At 39.8% G+C, this 21,222-nt stretch overlaps 1 protein-coding gene across 1 annotated transcript in view; it reads right to left on the bottom strand.

The window, feature by feature from the left end:
• The window catches only part of si (sucrase-isomaltase (alpha-glucosidase)), a 73,509-nt gene extending 56,016 nt beyond the window's left edge, over positions 1-17,493 (bottom strand). Inside the window, exons 1-14 of the mRNA XM_034700287.1 lie at positions 17,370-17,493; positions 16,329-16,411; positions 16,093-16,213; positions 14,035-14,144; positions 13,575-13,726; positions 10,830-11,001; positions 10,388-10,487; positions 9,853-9,965; positions 9,591-9,716; positions 7,369-7,500; positions 7,092-7,211; positions 3,046-3,159; positions 2,461-2,545; positions 1,804-1,921 (exon numbers count right to left, since the gene is read on the bottom strand). Of these exons, the coding sequence (XP_034556178.1) occupies positions 1,804-1,921; positions 2,461-2,545; positions 3,046-3,159; positions 7,092-7,211; positions 7,369-7,500; positions 9,591-9,716; positions 9,853-9,965; positions 10,388-10,487; positions 10,830-11,001; positions 13,575-13,726; positions 14,035-14,144; positions 16,093-16,213; positions 16,329-16,411; positions 17,370-17,493 (1,670 nt within the window). The remainder of the gene's footprint in view (positions 1-1,803; positions 1,922-2,460; positions 2,546-3,045; positions 3,160-7,091; positions 7,212-7,368; positions 7,501-9,590; positions 9,717-9,852; positions 9,966-10,387; positions 10,488-10,829; positions 11,002-13,574; positions 13,727-14,034; positions 14,145-16,092; positions 16,214-16,328; positions 16,412-17,369) is intronic.
• Positions 17,494-21,222: the final 3,729 nt, after the last annotated feature.

Raw genomic sequence — 21,222 nt, 5'->3', positions numbered from 1 at the left:
GAGGAGACAGTAAAAGGATGAGATAGCCTTAAAGGAATGAGTCAGCAAATTGACTTTAGCAGGCATGTACTGTGTCCAGTGAATATGTGTATATCTGTGTTTGCGTGTGTGTGTGTGTGTGTGTGTGTGTGTAAGCAGTGCATCATGTCTTCTCTTGTGCATACATCCTTTTTTGCTCCTTGTGTCACCTGCGTAAATCATACGTGTGTACACCATGCGGTTTTTGGAAATATGGTCGCAGTTATGTGCTTTCAGTGACGCTAGCCGCACAGAATTTTTTGTCGTACATGTTTCATCAATAAAAAGTTAGGCTCAGTGGCAGTTTTGTCTATAATTATATACGAGTAATTTAAAAAAAGAAAAGATAAGACTGTAAATACTGTTCAAATTGTACCGTAATGGGAGAATCTGGAATACGTCTTCAGACACAAGAGCAAAGCAGCCTCATTCAGGGGGGAAGGAATTGATATATAAAAGGAATACCTGAAAGGTTACATTGGCATTTTATTCTAATACAATGCTTTCTACAGGCATCTGAGGTACATCCGAAAGCTTACGACAAAGATGAATCATCCAAAGATAGGTGCAATTATCCCCAAAAATAAAAGAAAGTATATCTCAGATGAGCCAGGTAATGCTGGCGTTGGATATATGCCCTATTGTTGAAGTAAAACAATCCAAATGTCGAGCTGAGGCACTATCTGTCAATTTATGAACGTGCAGTTGTTTAGTTTGGTTTCATGGGAAGTTATTTTCCATCAGCTGGAAACCCATTAGTGCAGGTGTGTGCTTCCTTCTAATTGATGCAATTTCCCATACCATCGCCATTAGAGCAAATTACAACTCAAGCAACTGATGCCAACTTTGAGCCCTGTGTGAAATTACTAGCTGAGGGCTTTAAAACTATGGATGTTCCTGTACTAAGATAAATGTGACAGCAGGTTTTCTGCCTCTGTGGTGTTGTAGTTTATTTATACTTATACTCATATTTCATTATTTTTGGGCAGCATTTGCACATCAGCCAGTTTAAAACTAGTTTTGAAATAATGTCACTATTTTATTGAAACCTCCTCATAACCTACTTAGTAACATGAGACTAACAGGGACAAGTATATATATATATATATATATATATATATATATATATATATATATATATACATACATATAGAAGTGGTGTTCCACCTGCATGCACGATGCACATAGAATTATACTAAGACTGAACAGGTTTAAAGGTACAAGAAGGTAAATCCTGGTAAATTAACAAGCATATGTACCTTCTACTCGCAAGAGTTTTCTGCCTTGCCAAAATAAACTTTAAACTTGGTTTATGCTTCATTAATCTCCATATCTCAGTGATAGTATCCTACACTTGCCATTGATTTCTCCCTTTTGGTTTGTTTAGCTAATGGGCCCTAAAACTGATTCAATGCCAGGCACCAATAAGAAATGAATTCACTAACCTTGGGAGCACAGCTCATTCAAACACATTTCTTCACTTGTCACATGAGATCCAACTCACAAGATTCACATGCAATGATTTACCAGAGGGTAGAAGTCCCATCTGCACTAGAGTGACATATTTATCTGTTGCACTTTTGCACGTCAGCTCCACAGTTTTGTTCTTCGGCTATTTCTCAATAAGCTCTTATTCAGCAATACTTGATCCTGCAGATTCCACTGTTTAGGTTACAGCATGCATTTTAAATCTGCCAGTGTTACATTGCACTGAAGAGACTGCTGCAAGTCGGCCTTGGTAGCACATTCAGCCAAACTGATACAAGTGATTGTAAATGCACTCACTTCTCAGTGGCTAGCACCATAGAGTAGCCATAGAGACTGTGGACATCATAGTGGTTCCCCCAGGCCTGCTTGGCATCCATACACAGAGTCTTACTGTACATCACCTCATCTAGGATCTCTGGGGAAGAAGAAAGATGAAGAAGGTAAAGAGGGTGAGGTGAGATATGGCATGAATACCAAATACAGGATGCAGTGAGAGAAGACGAGAAAGAAGGGGGCAGAAAGACAGAGAGAGACATTGATATATATGGCAATAGGAAGTGGGGTGAATGAGGAAGTGAGGCACAGAGGGAGAATTGGAGGAGGAGTATGACTAAGGAGAAGTCCAATAAAACGGTAGCATCAGGGGAGCATGCCTTTTCCAGTTATGATCATCATGTCAGGGACACAGTCGAGTAAAAGACACGGCAAACTAGTAATTTCCAAAATTCCTCACCAGGGACCCACTACGTTAGATGAGTTTTCCTCTGGACCTGAACTTACTTTATGAGTTTTTGTGTTGAATTTATCAACTTGTGCACAGGACACTGGCTACAAGCTGCAGACCAATGACATCATCTGTTTATTTGCAGTGTGCTAACCTTGGGGTAATACATTTCTAAGACTTGTTCTTTAAATATATCCAAATATTCACAAAAAAACTAAGACATTTCTTACTTGGAGTATAGGGAGGGTAGTTGAGTTTGTTATCAACACAGCCTTTAACCGAGCCTTTCTTGAAGTTAGCCACCTCATTCATGTCCTGCAAGAGTGTCAGGGAGCAGTGTTTAGCACAATGTGATAACACACACACATAAACATATAATTTACACATAATTGCAATTATATTTAACATGTTGAAAACTGTTGCAAATGCAGGATTCCTGCTCCAAAGTGATAACGCTAACATTAGCAGACTTGGGTAGAGAAAAGGAGTCAAAAGTAAAATGTGGAATGGTTTGCACTGCAGCAAACAGCTTGAGTAACAAGTGAGGCAATTCCAAAATTTCCGCCGAGGGATCATTAATGACTTAAAAACGAATTTCAGCCTGTTTTCATGTCAGCCTGTGTTTGGTGCTCTTTACAGGCCCTGGTTTTCAAACCCACGGTAGAGTAATTGCTGCTGAAAATTACAAAAACAATGTAAGCTGACTGCCCCTGACTTAATTGGCTGCGGTGTAATGTCAGTTTCAGAATTCTGGGTTTGTGAAAACTATAAGTGAATACACATGCTCCATTTTCCGTATTTTAAAATTGACTTACAATCCAGAGGGCATCGTGTTTGATCTCCCTGGAGAAGCGCACATACTCATCAACCCACCAGTCGATGCAATTTTGGCTGGTGTAGTCTGGAAATACAGTCTCTCCTGGCCACACCTGAGAGGGAGAGTGTGTGAGAGGAATGCGTTTAAAAGTACTTTTTGATAGTTTTGGAATCAAACTCAGAGAACATTTGGCTTCACACAGAGCCCCCTGTTGATTGGATTCCCTTTATGCAGAATGTTTCAACAAGGCTTTATTTTATAAATGCACTCTGTTGCTAAAGCATCTGTAATACATCTTCCACCACACAATACTCCACATGTAAACAACATGATGGTGCATGATCAGTTAAGAGGGGCGTGGGCGTAGTGAGCCAAACAGAACTAAAACTGGGTCTATGGAAATGTCAAGGTAACAGCTTAGGGGATGTGAAAATGACAAAGAGAAGAGAACAGAGGATGAGAGATGAAGTAAAGGAGGGGGCGGGATTGATGAGAGAGAGTGATGGCGGTGGAGAAAGACGAGAAAGAGAGAGATGTTGAGGAAGAGAACAGAGGAGAGGAGAAATCGATAATGCAATAGAAATCTCTAGACGTGACTGTGTGTTAGGAGACGTCCTTAATGACATGTATTGAGAAAAAATGATTAATCCACAGAGAAAGGCAGAGATTTTGCGTATGTGTATGTGTGTGTGCTCCCTTCCGTAGACAGAACACAGTAGATATTAAATCTCAAGGTTGCACTCGCTAGCTATCTTTTACCTTTTACTTCCACTGCCAATAACTTTACAACCCAGTTTGTAGCAAAGACATGAATCACACCTCTGTAAGTTCACGTGCCCACACATACACCCACGTACGTACACACACATGGATTTACAGGCAGATGTTTTTGGCAGGTGGTCAGAACTCCAAGGTCAGAGCTTATTGATAGTCCTCCTCGGTTTCCATCTTTCTTTTTACAGTAATTTCCACCCCCCTTTATCTCTAGATTTGGTCTCTCTGGCATCTCCAGCTGCTTACTAACACTGACACCCCAGTAAACACTTTCAACAAATCTGCTGGCATTTGTAGCTGCGTATCTCACTCTATCTTTACGCCCGTCTGTCTGTTTTTATGCTCTCCTGTCTGTCAGTCTGCCTGTCTTTGTCATTACATGTCTGTCCATGGGTTTTTCCTTTATCTGTGTCTATCTCTGCTCGGAAACAGAGGCAGGTCTTTCTGCCTGTCCCTTTTTTGTGTTTACCTGATAATCTGTCTTTTTGTCTCTTGTCTCTCACTGTGTCTGACTCATGTGTACCTCCATGTCACTCTCCTGCTCAGAAAGACAGCCAGTCTGTCTCCCTGTACATTACTCTGTAATCTATTATTTGTGACTGCTGGTCTACCTGTGCCTGCCTTTTCTCTGCCTGGGTTTCTGTCTGTCATTTCTACCTGCACAGACTCTTTTCTCTCTGTGCTGCTTTGTTTACTGCCATCTTTCTTTTTCTTTTCCTGTGATTCCACACAGAAATGCATGAGGTCGTGCTACGTTTTTACCAGCACAACAGAATCACATTGAGCCACCAGGAAAAGCTTTCATCCATATCTTTGCGAGCAATTAGCCACCTTAAAAGCAAATAAATACCAATCTGTCCCTATATCTCTTTTATCACTGAAACAGCTACCATAAAGGTCATTTTGCAAAGACCTCACTGTTTTTATAACCAAAAACACACACACACACACACACACACACACACACACACACACACACACACACACACACACACACACACACACCCACACACAATCACACATTCATATGGAAATAACCTAGAATCAATCATAATCACACACGTGTGCACAGACATAAAGCACAAACAACCAAGAATAGCTCCTCATCTAGAGACACGGATAAACATTGATGCACACACAGACTGACTTCTATTCCCGCCTTGACTTAGTCCCACAAACACGCATATGTGCACACTCCTAATCCGTGATGCGGTGATGCAGAACATTTTAAGATTAAAAACTAATGCAGAATCAATGCATATGTTTGACCTGTTATAAACAGCATGAAAAAGCGATTAGCAGAGGGACTGGGCCTAATCGTGTGCGTAATCAAAGGCAACACTATAAAAGCATCGGAGCAACAGACTTTTACCCCCCACCTCCAGCCCTCTCTGCAGGGGAGAGCTTTTTGAACACGTGCGCTGTGGGGAAAAGGGATCAGAAGTAACAAACCGCGGGCTTGCTCTTCCATTAGAGAATAATATGGTTTGAAACTGTGGTGAACCAGTCACACATTCACTCTGATACACACAGGGAATGCAAATACAGTGGGGCAAAAAAGTATTTAGTCAGCCACTGATTTTGCAAGTTCTCCCACTTAGAAAGATGAGAGAGGTCTGTAATTTTCATCAGAGGTACACTTCAACTATGAGAGACAAAATGAGAAAAAAAATCCAGGAATCCAGGAATCCATGAGAAAAAAAATTCCAGGAAATCACGTTTCCTGTAAGTCTTCACCAGGTTTGCACACACTGTAGCTGGTATTTTGGCCCACTCCTCCATGCAGATCTCCTCTAGAGCAGTGATGTTTTGGGGCTGTCGCTGGGCAACACAGACTTTCAACTCCCTCCACAAATTTTCTATGGGGTTGGTACAGGAAACGTTTGACCTCTGTCATTGCCAACAAAAGTTATGTTACGAAGTATTGAGTTGAACTTTTGTTATTGACCAAATACTTATTTTCCACCATAATTTACAAATAAATTCTTTAAAAATCCTACAATGTGATTTCCTGGATTTTTTTTCTCATTTTGTCTCTCATAGTTGAAGTGTACCTCTGATGAAAATTACAGACCTCTCTCATCTTTCTAAGTGGAAGAACTTCAACTGCAAAATCAGTGGCTGACTAAATACCTGTTTGCCCCACTGTATGTATGCTCATGTTGTATGATGTGTCATGATGCAAAGGCTCCAAAACGCCCAGTGCAGACATTTAGTGCAATTGGATTTTGATGAGTCATGGAATAAAGAAAACACTAAAGAAGTGGAACAGGCGTCTGTTCAAAGTTCATGCTGATTATGGGTAACTTATTGATGGTCCAAACGTGTCTATCCACCCAAACACATTACATTTTGAACAGGCTCAAACTTCCTGAAATGATCATGAATATACCTTTTACAAACACTAGAACCAACCTTTTACCTCAGCAACAACATACAATAGTATTTTAAAGGTAGTGCCATGAATTGTTAATAAAGGCCAAGCATGTGCTGGAAAAACAGGGATCAACTGAGAGAAAGGAAGGATGGACTGATAATGGTTTTCCTGTATTTACTCGAAAGAGTTCTCTCTACCCCTTGTGATATTTACCAGGGCCCATTTTAGTGATCTATTGTTGTATTCATTGATTTATGTTGTAGGGAGCCTGAGCTATAAAAATGCCAGTGTACATAATTAAGAACTCTTTTTATCATGTTAAAATGTTCAGTCTGATAGTAATGCAGTGGGTTTCTTTTATCAACTGTACCTGTTCCTACATCATGCAACAGTGTTTTTTATGGATGGTAGTCAAGACACTGTTTGGGACTCTAATATGCATTCAACAGCATTGTTTGTGTCTACTGTGGTTTTGATGTCCATCCATCCATCCATCCATCCATCCATCCATCCATCCATCCATCCATCCATCCATCCATCCATCCATCCATCCATCCATCCATCCATCCATCCATCCATCCATCCATCCATCCATCCATCCAGGAGTTGTTTTCAGGACACAGGCTGTCTCATCTTTATGGATCTGAAAGCCCTCCCTAAGGACTTTGGCTTGAGCTTGTACTTTACACATTACAATATTTACAACTCTTAACCAATGAAGGGTACCTTAATGACCCCACCTGCTCTGTGACAAGCCATGTAAGCAAGATGCAGACATGGACCAAAATTAAAGATGAAGGCTTGGTGTTACTGAGACTTGGGGAGGGAAACCTTTGACAAATGCATATGATTATAAAACAGGGTTTCCCAAGCGAATCAAATAGGAAGCTCACCTCTCCTAACAGAGGAGTTTTTCCATCAGATTCAGTGACCCAGGCTTTCTTCACCTCCCCTCGGTCGTAGGCTTCATATGGAGTATTTCCTACTCTCTTACTGGTCGCTACTGCAGGATCCTGGGGACAAAGCAAATCACTCATAAGACCATGAAACTGAAATTCTACTTCAAATGAGCTGCCAAAGAAGAACAGTCACAGTGCTTTCCCAGCAAACAACATTGAAACTACCATGAAACATTGTCAGAAACATAAATTGCTCCAAACTGTTTCTCACCAGAATGAGGATGTATCTCTGTCCCTTCTCATGAAGGTATTCAGCAAACTGAGGCAGTTCGGTGAACTTGACTTTGTCATAAGTGAAATCTTTTTTGTCCTCCATGTAGTCAATGTCAGTGTACTGAATGTCCTGTATGAAGAAAAAAACAAAACAATTACTGTAAATTCTCAAATCTCCTGGCATTTAAGAAATCAGTTAACCAGATTTGTTTTCAGACAATCTCTCAGAATACAGTACGCTGTATGAATACCGTAATGAGTTTACTCCTGCAGAGAGATGCTTTTTGATATTCAAAGGTTAATTGAAACTCAAGAATTCCGACATGACTTCCATGCATTAAAACCTTATTTGCATGTTGCATGAATAAAATAAGCAAAGAAGACTTTTAATACCCCTTAAATGTACCCAGTCATGCTCCCATGGCTGTGCATAACTTGGACGCATTCATTGAAAATGCAGCATCTCCAATAAGACTCCTAACACAGTATATTCCAGTCTCAGCATGGCTAATAAAAGCACTGTTAAGCATCTGCACTTTGAGCAAATGTGTTAAACTGCTAGCTTGTCTGTTGACCTTGCTTTGCTGGACTTGTGGAGACCTGATGTGAGTGCAAACAGCCAGGTTAATGTGCTGCTAAACCTTGGGAGGACAATGGTAATGTTAACACACTCTCCTGTTTTTTTTTTTTCTCCGGTCAGGGTGTGATTTTATGCTTGTTCTCTGTCTGTCTGTTGTCTGCCAAAGTCTACCTCATATCGATAGAGCAGATGGTTTGGACGGCTCTGCCAGATCCTTCCTCTAATGGTAATCAGCTCCAGACATATTAGGGAGAATGTGATAATGCCCTCTGTGGTCTATCTAATGGTTATCAAATATGTCCCTGAGTACGGCAGGAGAGGAAGCAGCTGCATCCTAATGTCTTTTGCCATGAAAGAAAGAAGGGAGATTATCAGAATAAAATATTGAGATGGGTTTGAAATCTGTTTGTGTTTGATCTTTAAATAAGACAGAGTTCAAACCGTGTCCTTGGTTAGTGCCGTCATTGCTGAGTTGTGATAGAGTTAAAGTGGTTTATGGGAGCACATAAAGATTAGAGCTAGGAGTTTACCTTAGCAATTATTGAATAGCACGTACATCAAATATCAGTGATCTGCGTGGAATAGGCTTTTTATAGTTACTAGTTGCAGGCTTAGGGATAGATAAGCAGTGAGTCTCATTCCCAAGAAAATGTCAACCAGAACTGGTATTTATCAAGTGTCTCAGAAGGGGAGAGGTGTTGAAGTAGTTTTAACATTCAGATCAGGATGAATGAGATAATGAAAGGAACTGGGTCGATTGATCTTTGATCAGCGCTAACATTCAGCAATGCTTGAAAAATAGTTGTCCTGGGATTGAACCTGTAGAGCCCAGCAGACTCTCCATTATTTGACAGAAAGCTGGATTACCCCGTCTAAGCTAAAGGCCATCCCTATCACTCTGACTGTCTGTCCAAGTCCTGCTTCAGCCTTCATATCACGTCTGCGCAGATAGTGTAGTGGTTAAGGCTCTCGCCTCTGGAACCACACAGTAGTGCATGAGTGGTTCAGATTTAACAAGGTGTGCACGAGGTGAAGTATTGATTCCTTTTGCCTTTCCCACTGCCGCACTCTATACAGATGTTGAATGTATACACCATACCTTACACATACAATGCATTATTGCTACATACTTTCAGTCAGTTTGTTTTGGAAACTGTACTTTCAATTCAAAGATCTGGCTCTGTTTCGTCCCACATTGTTATTTCTTGCCTTGCATAGCATAGTAATGAAAGAAGTGTAAAAAAACACCAGTTTTCTTCTTTCATTCCCCTTACTAGTTTTTTGATAAAGATCTTGTGCTCCTGATGTGTTAGGTGGTGTTGTTTCTCAGCAACCACCTTTCATCAAGTCTGATATGAGTTTATTGTAGCTTTTTATTGTGGGTATAAGTGCAGCATCAACAACATGTGACTCAAATTCATGTGCTCCACAACAATCAGCAGATAATTAAGTGATTGTGCCAAACACGTGAGGTCATTTTTGCATGCAGTACCTTATGTCTCATGGTGAGTTAAGTGGTACAACTTTAAGAATTCACTTTCTTAAAGAGCAGGTTTTGAGCATGAACTCAGGGTTAAAAATAAACAGATGTTAGGAATACAGATAACTAAAGATAAAGAAAATGCAGCAGACAGACTTACATATGGAATGCCTATGGCACGGTTCCTCTCAACAGTCTGCTTGACCTCCGTCAGGTTGCCGTAGTCCCATCGAGACAGCTGGAAACCCAATGACCAGTAGGGAGGAATGACAGGTCTGCCAATGAGCTGCACAACACAATAGGACAAAATATGAAATTGAATTACAGTGCCAATGCAACTCCCATTCCACATGCACAACAGAGTTCCAGAAAACCTCCCCTGAATTGAGTTATACAAAAAGAAGAAACAATTTGTGCATTACCTCCAGGAACTCCTGCACCACTTCTTCTGGAGTGTCTCCAAAGAAAACGTAGAAGTCAAGGACTCCTCCAATCGTTCTGTAGGTCACAGCAGGAGCAGGCTGCAGAGTCACCTCTGAAAAAAAAGACACCAGAGATGGAAAAAACGTCGACTCAGTCCCTGTATTCTGAACTATAAATCATAACTCTTAAAAGCCCTCTCAAATAGTCGTGGACCTGCAACACCTCTTTTCTGAGAATATAACTTCCTATTATTTTAGGACTCTGTATACTTCCATTCATCTCTTTTTAAAGAAAACAGAATGCAATACTCTCTTGGAGTCAAGCCATATAAAACAATGGAAAAATGGAATGGAATTCTTCAGTTTCCAGGTGTGGAAATGAGTATTCATAGGACATCCACATACAGTATATTTTATATATTGAAACATGTGTTTTGTCTTCTCTAAGGACAGCGTGATTGTTTGCCAGTGGAACATGCATTTATGTCTCTGAATGAGTCAGCAAATAAGCTTGCATGTGTGTGTTCATCATTACCCATAGCATTGCTGTTCATGAGGAAGACCCCGAAAGACTTCCCACTCTCATCTTCGAGACAGAGGAAGAAAGGGTAGTGTCCATAGAGGTTGTGGGTGCCCTGCAGGGAAGATGAACAGAGACAGAGTTAGGAAGGGACAAATGGAAGAGGTGTGAGGCGCATGAGGGATGTGGGAGACTTATTGAGGCTAAGAGGTTGACTTCACCACCTAATCAGCTTACAAGGCATTCAATTATAAGCCCTTTGGGAAGGAGAATTACACATGTTGTGAGCACATGTAAACATGCATCTTACTCATGGGTGCACACATACCACAGTTAGACCTTTTAATTTAAAGCCTTTGAACACACACGAGGTCTGGTGCAGCATTATGAGGATTCACACGTGTATGCACACGTGTATCTGAAAACATGAATGTATGTTTGTTTGTGCACTTCTCACCCCATTCGGGAAAGCATCTCTGGTGAAGATGGGCCAGGTTTTCCAGTATGTATCATGGCGATATTGTCTGTGCACATGCTCTCCCAGGCCATAAATATTATGGGATGGAAGCTTAGCAGACAGCTGTAGATACTGATCAGCAAACACCAGTGGACCCATTCTTGTGTCAAACCTGCAATTATTCCAAATAAAAAATTAAGAAGTCGTCACTGGAAGGTGAGAAGACGGAGTGATGTGAGAAAGAGCAAGGGGATGTGGGAAAATGAAGACCAGGGGAGAAAGAAAATGTGTGAGGCAAAGGAGGGAGGAAGAAATTGAAAGTGAGATGCAGCGAGAGGAGAGAGTGGGAGTGGGAACAAGACAAGGACGTGTGGAGGAGTTGAGCTGTAAAAAGAAAAAACAGAGAAAAGACAGACCATCCCATCAAGCTCTAATAAGCCCTCTGGGTAGCTTTTCTCCAGCCTTCAAAACAGGACATACACTGCTGGTTGAAATACTGAGCTTAAACTCTAGCTGTATACAGTGGACGAAACAAAAAATATGAAAGAAAAAAAAGTATAAGCAAAGTTTAATATGTCAAAAATTTAATGGTGAAACATAGATGCACACATGGAAACACCCCAAATAAATACCATCAAGTCATACAAGCTAGAAGTAAAATGTTGGTAGATTTTTGAATCTATAGTGTCTTCTTCTGACATTACAGAGTAGAGTGGCAGCAGACTGACCTCACAGGCCAAAGAGCAGCTTGTTTATGATTATAATTAATCCATTTATTTATCATCTTTATCCATCAATAGAACTTTGTACATCCGTGACAGATATTACCTTGCCAAAAATGTACAATTACCTGGTGCAATTTTGAGATATGGAAAGTAGATAAATAGCACTGAACCCTGTTATCAACCACACAGATGGACTTGAGGTAAATTGCTGCTAATGTGATAATAAAATATTAAAGTATCAAAAACATAAAAGACTGATAGCAAAGTTGTTACGTGACATTAAGGCCAAAGGTATTTTCTATAATTTGATTTTTGTATGATTTGTTTATTCTGTTAATTGTTTTGCTTTGACTCGCACTTCCTGTCATACATGACTACTACCAAATAACTTAAAAATAAACCCCAAATACTTGATTTATTTTTTATTGTTCATATGTCGACGGATTATACTCATTTAGCCTTTGCTGCCTGTTAATCACAGCATATGTCATAGGTAATGTATGAGCAAGCCAAGTCTGACCTATTACATGCATATACCACAAGTGCCCTGAGGGATTATGGGGATTCATATAACAGGTGACCTCATTAAGACAGGGTTATAGGGCCAAAGGGAAGTTAGAGCAATTTTATTACCAAACAGCTGCTAATCTTCAACAACTGATCTACCAAGCAGCTTCTTTACTTCTGGCTGAAGGTCGTGTGCAGAGTGGAAAAAGACAATGCTGCAATCGTGATGTAAGTTCATGAGACAAGCCAAAGGTTGTCATATGTAGGGACATTTCAACAGGCAAATTGATTCTTTCAGTGAGGACAAAGGAGATATTTAGCGGAGATAAGCCCCCCTAAAAAAAGCAAAAGTCTGGTCATTTTGTTGCTTAATGTTTGATCATGGCTGCACAATCTCTGCTTAAATGTCAAAAGAGAAGCTTTGGCTTTCACCTTTGCTTAAAAAACATCTGAGTCATCTAGATATGAGATAAGTGTTTGCCTTTCAAGAAAATCTGTCATGCCCTGTAATTGGCAGTCAGCTCTGATTCACAACAACAAACGTCAGCAATGTGCAAAAACACCATGAGTGTACAAGTCATGATGACAGCACGTGTATCACATCTGACAAGCCGTAAACACCATTGAGTTTGTGCCCTCACAGACCCTATTTATCACATGGTGGCATATGGTATCGATGGTAATAATGTGTCCATGCCATTTTGTGTGTGTTCAACTCAAAGCTTGTGAGCAGTGCATCCACACACACAGACACACATCAGGGTAATTGATCACTGCAGTGTCACCCAGGGCTTACAAACTTGCCAGGATTGACGTTAGCATAATTACTTGTTGCTGTGGGAAACTAACATGGGAAGGTGCTACATGTCATTATGTGGAATAATGCATGGTAATGAGATTATGTGGTGCACTCACACCACCATAGAGGGTTTCTGACATAATTGCATCAAATATGATACAAAGAATCAATGTAAATCTATTGACTGCTGCTAAAGCTCAAGCCTACAATGTGATGGTGAGAATACTGCAGATAACAACTGAATAAGAGTAGCAGGGGGTCAAACACCGTATTAAATATTCAACAGCTCAGCCAGTCTTGTAATATTTTTGAGGCACTATGACACTGGCAGTCTTTTTCCTGCAGATAGACATCCACCTAATCTAACAGGGGTATAGATTGCTGAATCATCTTTATATATTCCACCACGACAATATGTTGCTATAAAGTGTATCACCAAAAAATGCATCCAATTCTCTGAACAGGTGAAACACAGATGTATATACCCGATACAGTGTATATATCCCGTAGATGGCAACATGTGTTTTAATGCATAATCATCACGTGTACAATACATGCATGAATGCACAAAATGTTATTAGTTAGTGCTGTCTTTTGTAAATAATTTGCTTTTCCCATTGCATACAACATGCTATTTTTGAAAAATAAAAATAAAAGAAAGGAACTCCTGGCACACAGCAGAACATTACATGGAATAGCATAGAGTATACTCACAGGACTTTTTGGTTCTCCTTCCGGCGCACAGTCAGGCCAAAGGGCTTCTCTGTCAGCTGTAGTGTGTTGCCGATGGGGCTGGCTGGGCCACTGTTGAGGCTTTCGATGTGCTCATGGGGGACCTCGAACCTCGTCTTTTGGGCATCAGAGATCTGACAAGAGGAAACAACCAGACAGGCAGTGTGAAGAGGGTCTCATACCTTGCGGCCGTGTTTGTACTTAGTATATCTGTAAATATTCCCCCCCTCTTTTGTTCTGCACAGCATCAGTGTTAAACATGTTTCCTGGAAGACTGCTTTTAGAATACATTTAAGTGGACTATATTTGTCTCACAGGTTCCTCTGTTGCCCTGAAAATGTATGCGTGTACTTGCATGTGTGTGTAGGAAGGGGTGTGTAAAATATGTTTGACAATGAGACAAAGAAAGACAGATAAAGAGAGACACTCCAATAGTGTGTACCTTAAATCGTAATCTTTTGTCTGTCTGCATTTCCGCAACAAAATGCAGTTCCTGTATATCAGCCCCAAATAAGGAAGGAGACTTCATCCTCTGTAGCTGAGCTTCGATCACTGCAGCATTAAACACACACAAAAAAAAAAGAACAGAAGAAAAAAATCACAACAAATGTTATATCAAGACGCTTTTACAAACATAGCAGATGGAGACTAGGAATGAGACATGACTTTCAAATATTCGCTCACTTAGTAAAAATCGAAGAGTTACTGCAAATATTTTCTCATTTTAAAATTACAATTTTTCATCGTCAAAGAAATGCCGATAGAAAGATCAAGACAGACGCTGTCACAAAGACTCAACATTAAGACAGGATAAGATCCAGTCCCCTGTTAAGACAGGACTCGGTCTTATCTCATCTTAATCTACCATGAGCATTGCACCTTGCAGTATTTAGTTAGTTACAAGGAAAAAGTTCCTTGTTGTCCTTAGTTACAAGGAAAAAGTTCCTTGTAACAGGCAGAAACCTCGAGCAGAACCAGGCTCATGTTAAACAGCCATCTGCTTCGACCGAGTTAGGGTTGGAAAGAGGGATAGAGGGAGATGAAGAGAAAGAGATAGTGACAGATGATAGGGATGAGATGGATACTAGTTGTTCCCTGACACTCTTAAATTAAGATGGAAATACACAAAAAAGCTACATTAGTAGTGTTCCAGCTGCTTCATTAATACTGTTCACAACACTGACTTTATTGTGGGCAAAGCTTTATTTAGCTTAGTTTTGACGCTTGAGAGGCTAGTACAACATTATGTTTAATGTAGGAAGACAACGCAAGTAGTGGGTAAGCTTAGCTGCAAAAGACCCAGCAAGAAAATGCCATCCTGTTACTAAATGTTCCGACACTCACTTTTATGAAGCTCAGGATGTATTTTTTTTCTGCAAAAAAACCCCAAAACAACAAAAAAGGAACTTGGTTTTACAGATGAATATTAGTTGAACTAGTTTTCCATAGATTGCATGAGAACATTGGAGGAAGAACAGGACCTTTCGACTGTTGAACTTCTCCTTCAAATATTGCTTACAGCTCCCTGACACAATCCTGACTAACATTTTGTCTTAGTATTCAAGAGGCCTTAACGCTAAGTGGTGTATTTAATTATTCCTGTGTACCCCATTGACATCAAACCTCTTGAGAATAATTGTATGATAAGAATTAGTCAGAATTGTATGAAATCAATGAATATAAAAAAGGACAACACTACAACAGTCCTCAGTTGGAGCACTCTACTGAAAATGTATCAGGTGAGCAGGGAAAGACATTTATTGGAACACAGATGTATTCCCTGGTTATTCATTTACCAGTATGATCAAAGGGTGCAATATGCTTAGAGAGCTTCCAGAGTACTCAGCGGCTTCTCAGGTAAACGTGAGGAATTTGCATAGCAGCTATGAGTGATCCCATAGCAGAGTGCTTGTAAAAACACCTGAACATTGTTGCATTTATATAAGAGGAGGTGTATTCATTATGATATATTGGCTCTAGTAATTGTTTAATACCATTGAGTCACACAGAGGATGAATACAAAGTAATTTGTGTTTGACAATGTCCTCTAAGCCAGTGGATTCACCATTTTTCAATGTAGCCATTTTAAAAACATGTAACAGCTTTCCAGATATTTATTTTCTTAAATAATGTTTTCCTTGTAAATCTAAAAAAATGGCTTGAAATGATGTAGTTATTTTTAAAATGCCAAATGTTTCTTGCCTACACACAATGACTGAGTTCACATAAGGCAGTGAAATCAAGCAGAAAATGGAAAACCTGCATGCCGCAAAGTCAATCATGTTTTCTGATATGCCATCCATGTCATATTTCACAGAAACCAACGCCTTAGGCAAAGTAAGTGAAAGAGGAAATATGATGGGAGGAAGACAGACTGACAGATTGCAGGAAAGTGGAGCAGTTAGAATTAGAAAATAAACTCCACAGTAAGCCAAATACTTTCATCAGCTGGTGAGTGCATGAGCAGGGTAGAGGAAGGGGAAACAGGGATATACTGTACCATTAGGATTGGGACGCTTCACTGATTCAGCTGTGTATCCATGGTTGGTTGGGAAGAAACACCAGGGAACATTTCGCTCATCCCGTGGGCTCCAGCAACATCCACGTTGCTCACATTGTTGCTATTCAAACAGTAAGGTTAGCGTCAAAACTCCATCTTAAGGCACATTTTATTCAAAGAATTTAGAAAAACCTTGACTACAAATATATTCTATAATCATTTGAACTGACTCATACCTGTGTGGCTCCAGAATCAGGGAAACAGTCCACTCTTTCTCCCAGAGCAATTGATGGGCACTGAGGAACGAATACCGTAGTCTCTGCCAAAAGATGAAATATTTGCTGAAAATAAAAATTCAAAGCCAGAACCCAGGAATCTTGCCATAATTCAATAGCAGACAGTGTATGATGTAGTTTAGAGGAAATGTTAGGAATACATTGCAAGATCTCTTAAACAAAGAAAACCAAAATGCACAGTAATTTGAACAAAGCCTTCAGTTGCTCTCTTAATTTTGACGTAATTATCACTAGAAAGGCTAAGGGGGTCATTTTGACTGTGTTCACGTTTACATGTAATGTAACTTTGTTAAATTAAAGATTACAGTGCTGACGTTTCCTGACTTTTCCTAAAGTTGTGTTTACATATTTAAAATGTCATTTATACAAATTGCACAAAAGGCAACAATTATATGATTATTTTTACCTACTGCGGCCACAGGCAGTCATAATGACTGCTGCGATTAGATTGATGCATTTTCACAATGGACATATGCCTCTTGGTTGCTTGACAACTATCATTGTAGTGTACATAGTATTTTGAAAAAGTTTTGAATTGAAACTGAGAATGAGAGACAGATGACTGCTGAGGAAGCCTCACAGTTGTTCCAGGAATTGGACAGCGCAGACCAGCGTTCTATCTTAATAAGAAGCAGATAAAAGTGACTCCCCGAGGAAATATATAAATATTTGTATATTTTCATAAATATATAGTACATTCCTAAACAATAAACACATAAGTCCCTATATTTGGTATTTATCATAACAGATAATGCAATTTCGGAATCTTGCAGTCAAAATGACCTCTTTAGCAGAAATGGAATTCTGGCCCTGCTAGCCATGTGTAATTTTGCATGTTACCAAGAAGCTTATTTCACCTCTGTTAGACGCAGGCTAGCAAGCATGAAAAGTTTTTCCAAAGCAAGAGAGAGGTTATGGTTCAAGTTGCATTTAGTTGTGTTAAGATTGCATCTTTGTGTAGTTGCAAGGGTGTTCACCTACCATCTCCGCGGACTCCAGGCTCTCCAGTAACAAACAGAACTATAAGGGTGATAGCTGCCACAGACATCAACAAGAACAAGACCATGAGGGTCACCTCCAAACCGGAGAACCGCCTTCTCCCCATCTATCACACACAAACACACACAAACACACATACACAAATAGTGAATGATTACCAAGGCCAAGATCATTAACACCCAATAATGACACCAAGTTTACTCAAGGCAAGGTCTCTAAGGTCTCAAAAACTTCCCTTGCTTAATGAGGCCCATTGGCAGGACACACACACACTCACACTTATGCATGAAATAACAACAAAAAATATAGTAAACACACATCTAACACACACATATTTTTCTTGCATTAACCTTGGACTCAGGGAAAGTTTGTTGATGTTGTGAAAAAGGCACAGATATGATAATAAACATATAGTTAAAGAAAACAAGAAAAGGGACATGTCTTTGAAAAAATGAAACTGGAAGTTGACAAATCCCCCAGACAGACCGGGTGTAGTCTTCACAAGACACCCATCATATCACTCAAGCAATTAGGCTCCACTCCAGTGTACTCTCGAAGACAAAAACAAGGTGAATGTCTCTATGTGTGTGGGTTTGTGTCTATTTGGTTGAATGAGAAGCTTATAGCCACCTGGTGTAATGTACTGTGAAGAGCAGGCGAGGGCAAACAGAGAGACAGAGAGCCAAATGCGTATCATACAGAAAAACAGAAAAGTGCCTGCAAACTTGAAATCTAACACCAAGCCACTCAGACAGAGGAAGAACACACTCTAACACTCCTATACATCATTTAGCTAATTGCTTAAAATAGCTCCCAACCATAACAGCATATCATTTGCCATATCACATTACTCAGACAGTCTCATATATGTAGAAGCACCAATGATTGGCAACAAACGAGGACACTTTGTGGCTTCAAGGCTGAGCTTCCCGTCAGTACAGGAGGTGTAATGTGTTATCTGATATTTAATTTGAACTTGTACTTGATACCTTTAATTCAGTGATTACTTTGAGACGTATCTTTAAAGGTTAATGTCAGCACAGGTGGAGGTTTGTCACCAGTAATTATGTTCAAGACTGCAACAAAAATCTGTATCAGTGCAGAGTACATCTGGAAAAAAAATCAAAATAATTGAAAAGAAAAACTGCAATCTGACTTCTCATCGGTATTCAAAGCCAGCCACAGACATCTGTTCTTCAAGGCTGTGTTGCAAGTTACAGTGAATTATTTACTCCACTGGCAAAGAGCTGTACATAACCTTCGTTATCATTAACAAACTTAGGGCGTCCACTCCAAGTGGAGTGAACTGCATAATACAAACATCTGCAAGCAATGCAAAGTTTCAAAGGCAAGCAATACAGCAGTTCTGTAGGATTTCTCAAGGTAAATATTTTTATTTATTCATCATTGTCATGCATTAATCTGACAGTTTTCCGAGTGATACAAACTCAAACAGCCTCTTTTTTGAAAATCAAGTTGTTCAGCAAATGCTATAATCTATTTATAAAGGGTGTTTAGTTACAGATAGCATAATATCTGCAATATAAAATAAAGATTATTCATCCTTGAGTTGAACAGCAAGACAGCCTGCAGCTGCAGTCTTACCTTGGCTCTCTCTGATGTTTGGGGCAAAGTGCTTCTGAGTTCAAGCAAGATAGCTTCTTATAATCCACAGGATGTATTGTGGTCATAGGGGCTCACCACTCCTTTACTGCTCAGTGTGTGTGTGTGTGTGTGTGTGTGTGTGTGTCAACGTGTGTGTGTGTGTGTGTGTGTGTGTGTGTGTCAACGTGTGTGTGTGTGTGTGTCAACGTGTGTGTGTGTGTGTGTGTGTGTGTGTGTGTGTGTGTGTGTGTGTGTTTCTTTTACAGTCGGCAGACTGCAGCATGCAGACCGAAAAGCCATAAAATGTCAGATAACTATCAACTGTGTGAGGAAACAACTGCATCCTTAATCCCTATATCAGGGAGTTACAATCAACGCCGCTATCATGTTTGATTCCACAAGGCTTATGAGGGTGTGTGTGTGTGGTGAGGGGAGTGTGTGTGAGAGAGAAAACTTGTATGTTTATAATATACCCAGAGATTATTGTGTGTTTATTGTTGGTTTATATAAGGCATGACTCAGCACGATTATTCTTTACCCCGATGCTTCCCAGTCATTGACAGGTCTGTGCACAATCACTCACACACACCAAGCAGCCACGGCGGACCTGTTGCAGAGGAAACAAGGATTGCTTTACAGAATCTATTTGTTGCATGAAGAGGTCATGTAAGGTATGAGGAGGTTGTTTTAGCAGAATATAACTCAAGAGTGATGAGTTCTGCTATAACAACCTGATCATTGTACATTTTTGCGCTTATTTAATAGCCCACTGAAAAAAGAAAAAAATGATTGAGGGTCTTTTTTTACTATGAGCCAACTTATCTTGTATGACTCACATTATCTGGACTGCTCCAGTAATTATGAAATGGGATAAAATTAATGGAACAGCATAACTCAATGCAGCACCTGGGTGAGGTTTTCAATCTGGAGCCCATTGCTGTTAAGTAAGGGATAATACAGGTTGTTGAAAAGTATACTGACATATGGAATTCTGCTTGGAGAATTGTTGCATTGTTGCATTGTATATTTACATGTATATTTACAGAGAGTATTTATCTGACAGGTATGACACTGTTATGGTTTAGTGTTCATCAGAGTGACAGCCTGGGGGAAGAAACTGTTCTTATGGCAGGTTGTTTTGGCGCACAGTGATCTGTAGCGCCTGCCGGAGGAGAGGAGTTTGAAGAATTTGTGTCCATGGTGTGAGGGGTCAGTGGTGATGCTACCTGCCCGTGCTGTTTACCAATATTATGCTAATGGAAGCTAACGGTTACACCTTACAGTGTATGGTGTCAACAAGCAGAAGCTAAATTTGCCAGAACTATTTTCTGCGAATTGATTTGACATGACGTGCAATCAGTTTGCCTCTGGTGTTGCTCATGTTAGTGAAATTTAATCACCATTGGCAAGAGGTTATCAAGGGATTTTGACCAATCAGAATCAAGAATTATACACAACCGGAAGATCAGTAAGAAAGCCATGTAATACATAAGGAGTAATGTAAAGTGAACAGGTGGTTATGCAAATTAGAATCCATTCTCATCATGAATTGATTCTAATTTGCATAACCATCCATTCACTATACATTATCCTGCTAACTACTTAGCTACCAACTAAAGACATAAATGAGATGACAGAGAATATTGCTTTATAATGGTTTTATTGATTAAGAATGTATGAACATATACAGCTTAAGACAGGGATAACGATGATTTTGTGGATGGTTATGGGAAATAGAATCCCGAGAGGGCAGAGGACACAATGTTCAACTTAAAATGCAGACACTTTGGCAAAAAACATTGATTAAAATATTATTTTATTGATTTAAAATAATTTATGTAATCAGTTTTCCAAAAATGTTACCAATAATTCCACAACAGTTAGCATTCCATGGCGATGGATTCTTATCTGCCTGTTTCGGCCGATTTAACATTAAACTTTCCTCATTCAGCTCTCCCTCTTCTCTGAGCTCAGTGGTTGACTCACATTAAAAATAAACAAGGCAAATGTAACATCTTTGAACACTGCTGCTGTCATCACCACTGCTCATAGTTAAAGTTTCTTAGTAGTGATCAATAACTTAAAGTTGCACTTACCTGCTCCACTGCCGTTGCTAGGATTGCTGGACAGTATCCAGTATGTACATCTCAGTGTTGTTTTTTTGTGTTTGCCTGCCACATTAGCTTGCCAACCAAAACTAGCATTCTTGACATATTGTTTTGATGGTAAC

Source organism: Notolabrus celidotus, chromosome 14, assembly GCF_009762535.1.
Source record: "Notolabrus celidotus isolate fNotCel1 chromosome 14, fNotCel1.pri, whole genome shotgun sequence".
In the NCBI taxonomy this organism is placed as follows: Eukaryota; Metazoa; Chordata; class Actinopteri; order Labriformes; family Labridae; genus Notolabrus; species Notolabrus celidotus.
The sequence above is the reverse complement of the archived record's forward strand: the minus strand, read 5'-3'. Positions and strand labels throughout refer to the sequence as shown.